Raw genomic sequence first — 15291 nt, 5'->3', positions numbered from 1 at the left:
TAAGTAATACACGTACACTACTGGCCGTTAAAATTGCTACACCAAGAAGAAATGCAGATGGTAAACGGGTATTCATTATACAAATATATTATACTAGGACTGACATGTAATTACATTTTCACGCAATTTGGGTGCATAGGTCCTGGGATATCAGTACCCAGAACAACCACCTCTGGTCGTAATAACGGCCTTGATACGCCTGGGCATTGAATCAAACAGAGCTTGGATGGCGTGTACAGGTACAGCTGCCCACGCAGCTTCAACATGGTACCACAGTTCACCAAGAGTAGTGACTGGCGTATTGTGACGAGCCAGTTGCTCGGCCACCATTGACCAGACGTTTTCAATTGGTGAGAGATCTGGAGAATGCGCTGGCCAGGGCAGCAGTCGAACATTTTCTGTATCCAGAAAGGCCCGTACAGGACCTGTAACATGCGGTCGTGCGTTATCCTGCTGAAATGTAGGGTTTCGCAGGGATCGAATGAAGAGTAGAGCCATGGTCTCTGAGCTGATAGTCCATGCTGCTACAAACGTTGTCGAACTGTCCGTGCAGATGGTTGTTGTCTTGCAAACGTCCCCATCTGTTCACTCAGTGATCGAGACGTGGCTGCACGGTCCGCTACAGACATGCGGATAAAATGCCTGTCATCTCGACTGCTAGTGATACGAGGCCGTTGGGATTCAGCACGGCGTTCCGTATTACTCTCCTGAACCCACCGATTCCATATTATGCTAACAGTCATTGGATCTCGGCCAACGCGAGCAGCAATGTCGCGATACGATAAACCGCAATCGCGATAGGCTACAATCCGACCATTATCAAAGTCGGAACCTTGATGGTACGCATTTCTTCTCCTTAAACGAGGCATCACAACAACGTTTCACGAGGCAACGCCAGCCAACTGCTGTTTGCGTATGAGAAATCGGTTGGAAACTTTTTCCACGTTGTAGGTGTCGCCACCGACGCCAACCTTGTGTGAATGCTCTGAAAAGCTAATCATTTGCATATCACAGCATCTTCTTCCTGTCGGTTAAATTTCGCGTCTGTAGCACGTCATCTTCGTGGTGTAGCAGTTTTAATGGCCAGTAGTGTAAAATTGCTGAAAGGGTAGGAAATTGAATTTCCATGCAAGTGACAGGCAGCATGATGACGTCGGCGAGAGGGGGCATGGAGGTTCACTGTGCATCGGGCGGGGGATGGGGGAGGGGAGAAAGGGCGTGGCCTTCAGAGGGCAGTGGCATGACGGTGTCAGAATTCCAATAGCGATGTCGCTACGGCCTTGATACATGTCACCAGATGCGATGATGTCAGAATTCCACGTATGCTGCTGCTGATTTCAGCAGAAACAGTCCATGCCTGATGTGAACTCACCTTGATCCTCTACCCATACATCATATAATTAATACAGTAAGGTACACACGCCATTAATGCAAGGAAAAACCGAAGTGTAAGGATCTTTTGAGTTTCTGAGTTACACCACATTGGTTGCAGAAACGATTCATTTTGGTAACACAAGGAAAGTGAGGATGCTACTACATACACAATAGCGTCACTGGTTCTACGTTAGACAAAATAACCCATCGAGAAGCTCGAATATAAATAACCGTGAAGCAAAAGATAATAAGGTGAATGAGAATCCGCATGGGCTGTGTCTTATAAAAGAAATACCCCAAAATTGACGAATTAAACCAGCAATTTATAAAACAACAGCAACCAAAATCCGTTCTGCATCGTATAAGAAACAAGGAAACAAGGAAAAACCATTCAGTTGGCGTGGAACGCTTCTCATTTGACTCCCAGCACGTCGTCAATGAGAAAAGATCACCTATCAAAATCTGTTAACTTGACACAGTAAACTATCCAGAATACTGAATGGGCGTCATAACAGTACGAGCGAGGCACACATTTCAGTAATTTAAATTGTAATAACCGAAATACACTCCTGGAAATGGAAAAAAGAACACATTGACACCGGTGTGTCAGACCCACCATACTTGTTCCGAACACTGCGAGAGGGCTGTACAAGCAATGATCACACGCACGGCACAGCGGACACACCAGGAACCGCGGTGTTGGCCGTCGAATGGCGCTAGCTGCGCAGCATTTGTGCACCGCCGCCGTCAGTGTCAGCCAGTTTGCCGTGGCATACGGAGCTCCATCGCAGTCTTTAACACTGGTAGCATGCCGCGACAGCGTGGACGTGAACCGTATGTGCAGTTGACGGACTTTGAGCGAGAGCGTATAGTGGGCATGCGGGAGGCCGGGTGGACGTACCGCCGAATTGCTCAACACGTGGGGCGTGAGGTCTCCACAGTACATCGATGTTCTCGCCAGTGGTCGGCGGAAGGTGCACGTGCCCGTCGACCTGGGACCGGACCGCAGCGACGCACGGATGCACGCCAAGACCGTAGGATCCTACGCAGTGCCGTAGGGGACCGCACCGCCACTTCCCAGCAAATTAGGGACACTGTTGCTCCTGGGGTATCGGCGAGGACCATTCGCAACCGTCTCCATGAAGCTGGGCTACGGTCCCGCACACCGTTAGGCCGTCTTCCGCTCACGCCCCAACATCGTGCAGCCCGCCTCCAGTGGTGTCGCGACAGGCGTGAATGGAAGGACGAATGGAGACGTGTCGTCTTCAGCGATGAGAGTCGCTTCTGCCTTGGTGCCAATGATGGTCGTATGCGTGTTTGGCGCCGTGCAGGTGAGCGCCACAGTCAGGACTGCATACGACCGAGGCACACAGGGCCAACACCCGGCATCATGGTGTGGGGAGCGATCTCCTACACTGGCCGTACACCACTGGTGATCGTCGAGGGGACACTGAATAGTGCACGGTACATCCAAACCGTCATCGAACCCATCGTTCTACCATTCCTAGACCGGCAAGGGAACTTGCTGTTCCAACAGGACAATGCACGTCCGCATGTATCCCGTGCCAGCCAACGTGCTCTAGAAGGTGTAAGTCAACTACCCTGGCCAGCAAGATCTCCGGATCTGTCCCCCATTGAGCATGTTTGGGACTGGATGAAGCGTCGTCTCACGCGGTCTGCACGTCCAGCACGAACGCTGGTCCAACTGAGGCGCCAGGTGGAAATGGCATGGCAAGCCGTTCCACAGGACTACATCCAGCATCTCTACGATCGTCTCCATGGGAGAATAGCAGCCTGCATTGCTGCGAAAGGTGGATATACACCGTACTAGTGCCGACATTGTGCATGCTCTGTTGCCTGTGTCTATGTGCCTGTGGTTCTGTCAGTGTGATCATGTGATGTATCTGACCCCAGGAATGTGTCAATAAAGTTTCCCCTTCCTGGGACAATGAATTCACGGTGTTCTTATTTCAATTTCCAGGAGTGTATTACTGGATTTTGTATACATGTAACACCTCAAAGCTTCTGCGGAAGACAATAGTAGCTCCTACAGGATCCTCACACAGTCAGTACACACTATTGATCAAGACAATCCGGACACCTGGCTGAAAATAACTTACAAGTTCGTGGCGCCCGCCATCTGTAATGCTGGAATTCAATATGGTGTTGGCCCACCCTTACCCTTGATGACAGCTTCCACTCCCCCCGGCATACGCTCAATCAGGTGCTGGTTTCTTGGGGAATCGCAGGTCATTCTTGACGGAGTGCTGCACTGAGGAGAGGTATCGACGTCGGTCGGTGAGGCCTGGCACGAAGTCGGCGTTCCAAAACATCCCAAAGGTGTTCTATAGGATTCAGGTCGGGACACTGTGCAGGCCAGTCCATTACAGGGATGTTATTGTCGTGTAAGCACTCCGCTACAGGCCGACATCATGAACAAGTGGTCGATCGTGTTGAAAGATGCAATCGCCATCCCCGAATTGCTCTTCAACAGTGAGAAGCAAGAAGGTGCTTAAAACATCAATGTAGGATAGGTACTGGCAGTAGTAAAGCTGTGAGGACGGATCGTGAGTCGTACTTGGGTAGCTCAGATGGTACAGCACTTGCCCGCGAAAGGCAATGGTCCCGAGTTCGAGTCTCGGTCCGGCACACAGTTGTAATCTGCCAGGAAGTTTCAGTTCCTGCATTGTTTATGAATTTGTTTCATAGAAATTGCTGTTCAAGTGTCCCGACAGGAAAAATCACATGCTGTTAGATCTGGCGAACGTGGTGGCATTTTACCGACATTTCGTTCCTAAGTGAATACGGCATGGGCTCGTTCAAGGAACACCTTATATGTGTGACACGTTCGCCCATCTTGCTAGAAGAAGAACTATTGTCCTTCATGTTCAGTGAGCAGAAAATGTGTCCAAACTTTCCATCCATATGTGCAACCGTGTTGATGGTAGTGTCCAGTGATACACGTTCCAGTAACTCCGCACCAAACGCCGATTTTTTCGTCATGGAGTGGTTGCTGACGCATAATGTGAGGGTTCTCTATTGCCCAGTACATCGTGTTCTGTGAATTCGCATAACCGGAAAGACAAAATCGTTGATGTTATTCAATAGAGAAGTGCAATGATCTACACATTTCTGGCTATCATCCTCCTGTAATTGCTGCACAACCGTCACACGACATGCCTCCAGACTAAGACTGTTCAATATCCGCTGGCGGCTTTTCCTACTTATATGCCTCTGTTGGGGCAATTTACATGTAAGATTTTTTTGGGCTCTGAATAATTGTTCGGCCAATGTCCGCAACAACTTCTGGTGAGCGAACTGAAGGAATTTTTGGTGGTTTAACGTTTTGCACAGATCCGTAGGTGCATCAATTTTTATACAGACTGTATTGCTCTCTTTGCGGTAGTCCTCTATCCGAATTGTTTATCTTGGAAATTTCGCGAGTTCCCTTAATCGAACCCGTTTTCACATATGCATCCACAATCCGAATTCTTTCTTCTGTCGAGGAAGTCGTTCCGCATATCGCAAAGAGCAGCGTCTAACTTCACTAATGAAATAAAATAAAATGCTGACAGAAGAATGGTAACGACCGATTATTGCATGAAACTGCCTATTATTGTAGCTGTTTACGAAGGGGTACCCAGAAAACACCAGAATTATTTTTCAAAAGCTATACAGGGTGGACCATTGATAGTGACCGGGCTAAATATCTCACGAAAAAAGCATCAACCGAAAAAACTACAAAGAACGAAACCCGTCTAGCTTGAAGGGGGATACCAGATGCCGCTATGGTTGGCCATTGGTCAAACGGATATCAACTACTTTTTTTTTTTAAATAGGAACCCCCATTTTTTATTACATATTGGTGTAGTACGCAAAGAAATATGAATGTTTTAGTTGGACCACCTTTTTCGCTTTGTGATAGATGGCGCTGTAATAGTCACAAACGTATGGCTAACAATTTTAGACGAACAGTTGGTAGCAGGTAGGTTTTTTAAATTAAATACAGAACGTAGGTACGTTTGGACATTTTATTTCTGTTGTTCCAATGTGATACATGTACCTTCATGAACTTATCATTTCTGAGAACGCATGCTGTTACAGCGTGATTACCTGTAAATACCACATTAACGCAATAAATGCTCAAAATGATTTTCGTCAACCTCAATGCATTTGGCAATGCGTATAACGACATTCCTCTCAACAGCGAGTAGTTCGCCTTCCGTAATGTTCGCACATGCGTTGACAATGCGCTGACGCATGTTGTCAGGCGTTGTCGGTGGATCACGATAGCAAATATCCTTCTACTTTCCCCACAGGAAGAAATCCGGGGAAGTCAGATCCGGAGAACGTGCGGGCCATGGTATGGTGCTTCGACGACCAATCCACCTGTCATGAAATATGCTATTCAATACCGCTTCAATCGCACGCGAGCTATGTGCCTGACATCCATCATATTGGAAGTACATCGCCATTCTGTCATGCAGTGAAACATCTTTTAGTAACGCCGGTAGAACATTACGTAGGAAATCAACATACATTGCACCATTTAGATTGCCATCGATTAAATGGGGGTCAATTATCCTTCCTCCCATAATGCCGCACAATACATTAACCCGCCAAGGTCCCTGATGTTCCACTTGTCGTAGCCATCGTGGATTTTCCGTTGCCCAATAGTGCATATTATGCCGGTCTACGTTACCGCTGTTGGTGAATGACGCTTCGTCGCTAAATAGAACGCGTGCAAAAAATCTGTCATCGTCCCGTAATTTCTTTTGTGTCCAGTGGCAGAACTGTACACGACGTTCAAAGTCGTCGCCATGCAATTCCTGGTGCATACAAATATGGTACGGGTGCAATCGATGTTGATGTAGCATTCTCAACATCGACGTTTCTGAGATTCCCGATTCTCGCGCAATTTGTCTGCTGCTGATGTGCGAATTAGCCGCGACAGCAGCTAAAACACCTACTTGGGCGTCATCATTTATCGCATATCGTGGTTGACGTTTCACATGTGGCTGAACACTTCCTGTTTCCTTAAATAATGTAACTATCCGGCGAACGGTCCGGACACATGGTTGATGTCGTCCAGGATACCGAGCAGCATAGATAGCACACGCCCGTTGGGCATTTTGATCACAATAGTCATACATCAACACGATATCGACCTTTTACGCAATTGGTAAACGGTCCATTTTAACATGGGTAATGTATCACGAAGCAAATACCGTCCACACTGGTGGAATGTCACGTGATACCACGTACTTATACGTTTGTGACTATTACAGCGCCATCCATCACATATCGAAAAAAGTGGTCCAACTAAAACATTCATATTTCTTTACATACTACACGAATGTGTAATAAAAAATGGGGGTTCCTATTTTTGAAAAACGCAGCTGATATCCGTTTGACCAATGGCAGCACCATCTGGCGGGCCAACCGTAGCGTCATCTGATTTCCCACTTCAAGCTAGACAAGTTTCGTTCTTTGTAGTTTTTTTCGTTTGACGCTTATTTCGTGAGATATTTGGCCCGGCCACGATCAATGGACCACCCTGTATATTTTCAAACTGTTTACAAAACAACCTTATTCCCTCAAAAATACTCTCCATTACAACTAACACGTTTGTCCCACCAGTGCTTCCGCTATTCGAAACGTTTTTTGTAGTGATCTTTAGAAATGTCTGACAGCTCCTCCCTCGGTTTTTTCTTCTCTTCTTCGATGTTGTCAAATCGCTTTCTTTTCGTGCCCCTCTTCATACGTGGAAATAAGAAAAAATCGCACGGAGTCAGGTCAGGCGAGTAACGTGCGTGGGGTAGCGGAACCATGTCATTTTTAGCCAAAAGCTGTGTAACAGAGAGGGCTTTTTATGCAGGTGCATTGTCTTGGTGGAGGAACCAGTCTACTGTCTGACACAAATCGGACCTTTTTTGACGAATACTGTTGCGCAGTCTTCTTGAAACGTCCAAATAAAAGGTTTGATTGACGGGCTGACCTGGGGGAACAAATTCTCAATGGAGGACGCCCTTGGCATCAAAAATGCAAATCAGAACTGTTTTGATGTTTGATTTGACTTGACCACATTTTTCTGAACGGTGTGACGATGACGTCTTGTATTGGCTTGGCTGTTACTTTGTTTCTGTGTCGTAGCTATAGCACCGTTACTCATCACCCGCAGTGACCTTTCACAGAAAATCTGGATCAGCTTCAAGCTATTGTTTCAAAGCACGACATGTTTCAACTCGAAGTACGACTGTCAATCGGAACCTGAGGAACATACTTGGAGCAATCTTTTTCATTTCCAAAACTTCCATTAAAATTCGCTGAACCGAGCTCGAAGATAACCCACTAACGTCTGACAGTTGAACAGTTGTCTGTCGGCAATCTGTAAGCATCTCTAAAATTTTTCCAATATTTTCGTCAATTCGGGAGGCTGATGGACGTCCAGAACGAAGTTTGTCATCAACCGAGATGTCGCCATTTTTAAATCGAGTGAACCACTCCGGCACTTGAGGTTTTGCTATAGCGCCGTCTTGCTAATCTGTTTTCAACATTAAAACAGTTCGAGCAACATTTTTATCGAGCAGGAAACAAAATTTCACAGCTGCATATTGTTCACTTGAACTTTCCATCATAAAAAACTAAGCAAGAGCAAAGCAAGGATAGCAAAACAATCACTGCAGATGATGAACAGAACAAGCCAGGTCGACAATACACGCGTCACTGAACTGGCGATGAGTTGCGCTACACACGCCTAGCGGCAGAAATGCGTTCTACGCAAGCTCCGCTCACGGCAATGTTAAAGCGTTGAGCCGTGCTGCGGCTCGCGTTGGTGCTGTTGTAGTTTTCCATCCTCTGTTGGAGGCCACACTGTATCGTTTAGTTGACATGGTTGCGGTTGTTTGTATTCTTCTTGTGTTCACTGGCACCACTTGGTTTCACAGGTGTTACCTATCCGCTAGTGGCAGCAGTGGCGTTATCCATATGTAGTAACTGTGGCCATATCTTTGGGGTGACGTCGTTGTTCTTCCAGGTCGTATGAGTGAGCAGTTCGGTAGGGGACTCCGGAGGAGCCAAGAGGGCAGTGCAAGAACACGCCAGGACCGCTGGCGGCACGCATGCACTGCCGGATGGAAGGGCTGTGATCGCGAGGGTACACGACCTAGTCGTCAGCGGGATGCAACAAGCTTTGAGTGGATTTTAATCGTAGCAGTGAAACCTCCACCACTGTGAGATCTCACGATTCTCCAGTGAGTTGGGTTCGTGTTGCTGCTCGAAGTGTCACCGAGACGAAGAGCAGCGAGTGGAGTGCTTGGGGAAGGGGGATCTAATTAGCTTTCCTCGACTTCTTGTTACTAATTGCTGCATTCTATGTGTTACTATTTGTTAAGTTCAGCCAGCGGTATTTTTCCTGCCTGGTGGCCGCTAACATCCACATGACCTGCCCTGGAGGTTAGTGTATGTAACGGGAGTGTACGTTTCCTCGCCTTGGCGCTGCTGTCCGGTAAGGCGTGTAGTTTTGAGGTTCCTTGATTTGTAGGTCGGTTGGTGTTTCTCCTACTCTGGTAGTAGTGGTTCCTTTCTCCATTCGGACGCTCTAAACACGGCATTCTGAGGACGTAGTGCTGACTGCCTGTTCTGGCTTTGGCGTGGTGTTCCATCGTTGCATTTGTTGTCGGACGTTAGGTAACTTCAGCAGATTATCATTAATTATTCGCTAGACTGCCACTAGTCTGAGCTACCATCTTGTGAAGTGAATGCCTCTTGGCTGCCAATCTCATCACTCGCGGAAGTGTTTTTGGCCTGACCTGCTCAGAGGTCGATTCCTGGAGCACCGTCTGTGACTAGCCCTTGTATTTTATTACTATGTTATTATTTTATTATTGTATTACCAAGTTACCATCATTTGTCTCTCCTGTTTAGTGATCAGTTGCTTGTGCTTTCTAATTAACCTTGTCATTATATTTGCTGTTTTATTGTGTTTCTAAACTTTTTTAATATAATTGCCATTCTTGGCATTACAGCAAGTTTAAATTGTTGTACTACCAAGTTATCATTTTGTCTCACCCGTTTGGTGATCAGTTGCCTGTCTTTTAAGTTAACGTTTGCTACTGCCTTGCTGGTTGACAGAGTGCTTGTTAAATTTTTTATAATTGCCATTCTTGGCGTTAAAGGCCTTCAGCTGTGACTGTCGCTACTTGTCTTAAAATTCTAATGCGGCAATTGCATTTTAGCAGTTAACCTTTAAGACCTTGGTGATTTGTTTTCAATATTTTAATAGCTGTAGTTTGCATGTTGCAATAAGTTAAACAATTCTTAATTGATTGCCATTAAGGCCATCAGCCGTGAGTGTCGTTACTTGTCTTAAAATTTTAATATGGAGATTGTATTTTTTGCAGCGAGCTTTAAGACCTTGGTCACTTGTCTTTTATATTTAATAACTGTAATTGTCAATTGCAGCAAGCTTAATCAGTTCTTAATTTATTGCCATTAAGGCCTTCAGCCAAGAAATAATTCTTAAATTATTGCCATTACTTTAATTTGTTGTTGATTTTAACCCTTTAATGCATAGTGTAGCAGATCAGCTACAGACTTCATTTCTTCGATGTATCGTATACTGAGCAACATTTTGTAACAAATTCATTATGTAGTTAAGTGTATATACTCTACGCAGCTGCTAAGCTGCTAATAGTTCTTCATAGCGATCGTAAATGGCAGGATAAGCTGAACCAGTACGACAGTCAGCTGTATGGATGTACTTTCACGCATGTGTTTCGGCGGAAAGTAGAGACGGTTTTTTGTTGTTTCTGCACTGATTACTGGGTTTGAAAATTACTTTTTTGTTTTGAAAACGTAAGTAGAAATGGTGTAGACAATGAATTCGAGTATCTTTACGATAGATTTGAAATTAATTCTGTTGTTGTGTTTGTAGCGATTGTCAAAATAACGCTTTGTTAATTTAATTAAAAAATTTTTCAATATTTCTTTCGTAACGTTGTTATTGTTGGGGTCTTCAGTCCTGAGACTGGTTTGCTGCAGCTCTCCATGCTACTCTATCTTGTGCAAGCTTCTTCATCTCCCAGTACCTACTGCAGCCTACATCCTTCTGAATCTGCTTAGTGTACTCATCTCTTGGTCTCCCTCTACGATTTTTACACACCACGCTGCCCTCCAGTACTAAATTAGTGATCCCTTGATGCCTCAGAACATGTCCTACCAAACGATCCCCCCTTCTGGTCAATTTGTGCCACAAACTCCTCTTCTCCCCAATTCTATTCAATACCCCCTCATTAGTAATGTGATCTACCCATCTAATCTTCAGCATTCTTCTGTAGCACCACATGTCGAAAGCTTCTATTCTCTTTTTGTCCAAACTATTTATCGTCCATGTTTCACTTCCATGCATGGCTACACTCCATACAAATACTTTCAGAAACGACTTCCTGACACTTAAATCTATACTCGATGTTAACAAATTTCTCTTCTTCAGAAACGCTTTCCTTGCCATTGCCAGTCTACATTTTATATCCTCTCTACTTCGACCATCATCAGTTATTTTACTCCCTAAATAGCAAAAGTCCTTTACTACTTTAAGTTTCTCATTTCCTAATCTAATTCACTCAGCATCACCTGACTTAATTAGACTACATTCCATTATCCTCGTTTTGCGTTTGTTGATGTTCATCTTAATATCCTCCTTTCAAGACACTATCCATTCCGTTCAACTGATCTTCCAAGTCCTTTGCTGTTTCTGACAGAATTACAATGTCATCGGCGAACCTTTAAGTTTTTATTTCTTCTCCATGGATTTTAATACCAACTCCGTTTTCTTTTGATTCCTTTACTGCTTGCTCAATATACAGATTGAATAACATCGGGGATAAGCTACAACCCTGTCTCACTCCCTTCCCAACCGCTGCTTCCCTTTCATGTCCCTCGACTCTTATAACTGCCATCTGGTTTCTGTACAAATTGTAAATAGCCTTTCGCTCCGTGTATTTTACCCCTGCGACCTTCAGAATTTGAAAGAGAGTATTCCAGTCAACATTGTCAAAAGCTGTCTCTAAGTCTACAAATGCCAAAAACGTAGATTTGCCTTTCCTTAGTCTAGCTTCTAAGACAAGACGTAGGGTCAGTATTGCCTCAAGTGTTCCAATATTTCTACGGAATCCAAGCTGATCTTCCCCGAGGTCGGCTTCTACTAGTTTTTCCATTCGTCTGTAAATAATTCGCGTTAGTATTTTGCAGCCGTGACTTATTAAACTGATAGTTCAGTAATTTTCACATCTGTCAACACCTGCTTTCTTTGGGATTGGAATTATTATATTCTTCTTGAAGTCTGAGGGTATTTCGCCTGTCTCATAAATCTTTCTCACCAGATGGTAGAGTTTTGTCAGGACTGGCTCTCCCAAAGCGGTCAGTAGTTCTAATGGAATGTTGTCTACTCCGGGGGCATTGTTTCGACTCAGGTCCTTCAGTGCTCTGTCAAACTCTTCACGCAGTATCCCATCTCCCATTTCATCTTCATCTACATCCTCTTCCATTTCCATAATATTGTGCTCAAGTACATCGCCTTTGTATAGACCCTCTATATACTCCTTCCACCTTTCTGCTTTCCCTTCTTTGCTTAGAACTTAGAAATTACATATTATAATTTACGTTTATTCATATAAGGAGGTCAGGAATATACACATATGATGTCCTTATATGTTGTCCATATGGTTTTATAAATGTTAATCCACGTTTCAGGTATGTGGTTCTGTAATAATTGTAATGTATATAGTTAATTCATGTAAGCCCTCCCTCAAACCTGTTATGTTATGCCTTCACAGATCTGATGATAGCACCTTCAGAGTGCTGAAACCGGTCATCTAATAAACGACTGAAGCGATTGTGGCTTTTCAATTATTTTAAAATCAGAGTGATCGCCCCACGACACACCATGTGTTCACTGCAAAATTCTGAAATGATTCCATTATTTTAATTTGTTGTTGATTGTAAATATATTGTGTATGCTTAAAAGAAAAGCCAACCAATAGTAAGTGATAACGGCCCCGTGCACAAACGTAACCGAATCCTGTCTACCTTGACCACCAGGTCTCATCCACTTTTTTTTGTGGTGGGAGGGGGGGAGGCGGCGTTGCTGCTATTGGGAAGTCGAAATATTGCATCCGCACTCAGAGGGGAGGTGGGCTACTTTGAACTGCGTCACCTTGAACCTCGGTTATTTACTCGGTTATTAATAAAAAATAAAAATGATTCGTTATAAACGATACCAAACAAATATCGAAAAATACCGGTTAATCGGAATTCAGATACCGGTACCGCTTTAAGCGGTACCGGTTTTTCCCGTCCCTGGTGCGCAGAGGAGCGGCCGAGTGCGGCGCCCTGTGGCTGAGCCGTGGCGGTCTGTTGTGTGCCGCAGGTGCAGCCCCGGCGGGTGGGCGGCGCCGGCTGGCCGCGGCGCTCTTCGCGGAGCTGCTGGGGACGGCGGCGCTGCTCTTCCTGGGCTGCACGGCCGGCGTGCGGGGAGTCGCGCAGCAGGGGCCGGGCGACGTGGGCGGCGCCCTCGTGTCGGGCACCGCCGTCGCCGCCGTCATACAGGTGGGTGGCTCCCCGCTCCCCGCTGCCCTCTGCGCGAGGCCGCTACAGCCGCGAGACTCTGTACTCTGTATCGTCCGTGCCGGAGGTTAGCCTCGCTAGTGAGGGAATTTTCGGTCCGCTGCTGGAGTTGCTGTTCTGTACACTACTGACGCCTGTTGCCGTTCCGCCGGCCGATTGTTCGTCTACTATACTGGGAGGTGGTGAGGTGTCCATAAGGCCGTTTGTTCGGTTCGGCGTGCTTTGACTGTGCACATAAAACGTTATTTTAGAAACACTGACAAGGAAACCGCCTCAGTGGTCGGAGGGCCCAGCGGACAGCCCGTCAAAAACGGTACACAGATCGAGCCTGAAAACAGGATGTAGGTGTGAAACTTCCTGGCTGTGGTGTGCGTACTGTAAGAACTTCTGTACACACACCATCAGATTATTTGACTTGTCGCTCTAACGAAATAGGCTAGTGTCAGCAATATGTCTCGTGGTCTTATCGTGGCGTGTTTATCTTCTGCCGTTAGGTCAGACGACAGAAATGCTACTTGCACACTTAGAGTAGCAGATTGACGGTGACCAACTTTAAACAGGACTTGATTAATTTTCACACTCATTTATTAAAATAATAACAAGCATAAACATTATGTAACTTGATTGTGGGTGCTGTTTACAATTGACAATCTGAAGTTCCTTTAATCGTATTCTCACATATCTCTGATACTTGACAAAGTGTCTATCCATTTCTCTTCATGGCTATGTACAGGAATATGATAATCTTATTAGGCGCAGACCGAAACTTGACTGCAGACTAGTGCAAACTAGTGCAGACTGACTAATCGAAGTTTTTTTTTCTTTAATGTTATTTTAAACCCGTACAACAGGCAGGCTGTCAGCAGCATTCTACGCTGCTCTTCAGCCATAGCATACACAATGAGAAGAAACACTGAGAAGACACATAAGGTACAGAACGGTGGGCAATAAAACAGTAGACACATAAAGACAAACACGGAGCCGTTCACACTCGACGATAATCCACACTGCAAACTTTTGATGTTGTTGTGGTCTTCAGTCCTGAGACTGGTTTGATGTAGCTCTCCATGCTGCTCTATCCCTTGCAAGGTTCTTCATCTCCCAGTACCTACATCCTTCGGAATCTGCTTAGTGTATTCATTTCTTGGTCTCCCTCTACCATTTTTACCCTCCACGCTGCCCTCCAATACTAAATTGGTGATCCCTTCATGCCTCAGAATATGCCCTACCAACCGATTCCTTCTTCTAGTCAAGTTCTCCCACAAATTTCTCTTCTCCCCAAGTCTATTCAATGCCTCCTCATTAGTTATGTGATCTACCCATCTAATCTTCAGCATCCTTCTGTAGCACCACATTTCGAAAGCTTCTATTCTCTTCTTGTCTAAACTATTTATTGTCCACGTTTCACTTCCATACATGGCTACACTCCATACAAATACTCTCAGAAACGACTTCCTGATTCTTAAATTTGTACACGATGTTAACAAATTTCTCTTCTTCAGAAACGCTTTCCTTGCCATTGCCAGTCTACATTTTATATCCTCTCTACTTCGACCATCATCAGTTATTTTACTTCCTAAATAGCAAAACTCCTTTACTACTTTAAGTGTCTCATTTCCTAATCTCATCCCCTCAGCATCACCCGATTTAATCTGACTACATTCCATTATCCTCGTTTTGCTTTTGTTGATGTTCATCTTATATCCTCCTTTCAAGACACTGTCAATTCCGTTCAACTGCTCTTCCAAGTCCTTTGCTGTCTCTGACAGAATTACAATGTCATCGGCGAACCTCAAAGATTTACTTCTTCTCCATGAATTTTAATACCTACTCCGAATTTTTCTTTTGTTTCCTTTACTGCTTGCTCAATATACAGATTGAATAACATCGGGGAGAGGCTACAACCCTGTCTCACACCTTTCCCAACCACTGCTTCCCTTTCATGCCCCTCGACTCTTATAACTGCCATCTGGTTTCTGTACAAATTGTAAATAGCCTTTCGCTCCCTGTATTTTACCCCTGCCACCTTCGGAATTTGAAAGAGATTATTCCAGTTAACGTTGTCAAAAGCTTTCTCTAAGTCTACAAATGCTAGAAACGTAGGTTTGCCTTTTCTTAATCTTTCTTTTAAGATAAGTCGTAAGGTTAGTATTGCCTCACGTGTTCCAACATTTCTACGGAATCCAAACTGATCTTCCCCGAGATCCGCTTCTACCAGTTTTTCCATTCGTCTGTAAAGAATTCGCGTTAGTATTTTGCAGCTGTGACTTATTAAACTGATAGTTCGGTAAT

General features: G+C 45.0%; 1 protein-coding gene across 1 annotated transcript in view; it reads left to right on the top strand.

The window, feature by feature from the left end:
* LOC126235571 (lens fiber major intrinsic protein-like) overlaps nucleotides 1–15291 on the top strand; it is a 124458-nt gene that overhangs the window by 53826 nt on the left and 55341 nt on the right. The window contains exon 3 of the mRNA XM_049944288.1: nucleotides 12744–12981. Within this exon, the coding sequence (XP_049800245.1) occupies nucleotides 12744–12981 (238 nt within the window). The remainder of the gene's footprint in view (nucleotides 1–12743; nucleotides 12982–15291) is intronic.

The sequence above is a fragment of the Schistocerca nitens genome, chromosome 2 (genome assembly GCF_023898315.1).
Source record: "Schistocerca nitens isolate TAMUIC-IGC-003100 chromosome 2, iqSchNite1.1, whole genome shotgun sequence".
In the NCBI taxonomy this organism is placed as follows: Eukaryota; Metazoa; Arthropoda; class Insecta; order Orthoptera; family Acrididae; genus Schistocerca; species Schistocerca nitens.
This window is presented reverse-complemented; position numbering and strand designations above follow the sequence as displayed.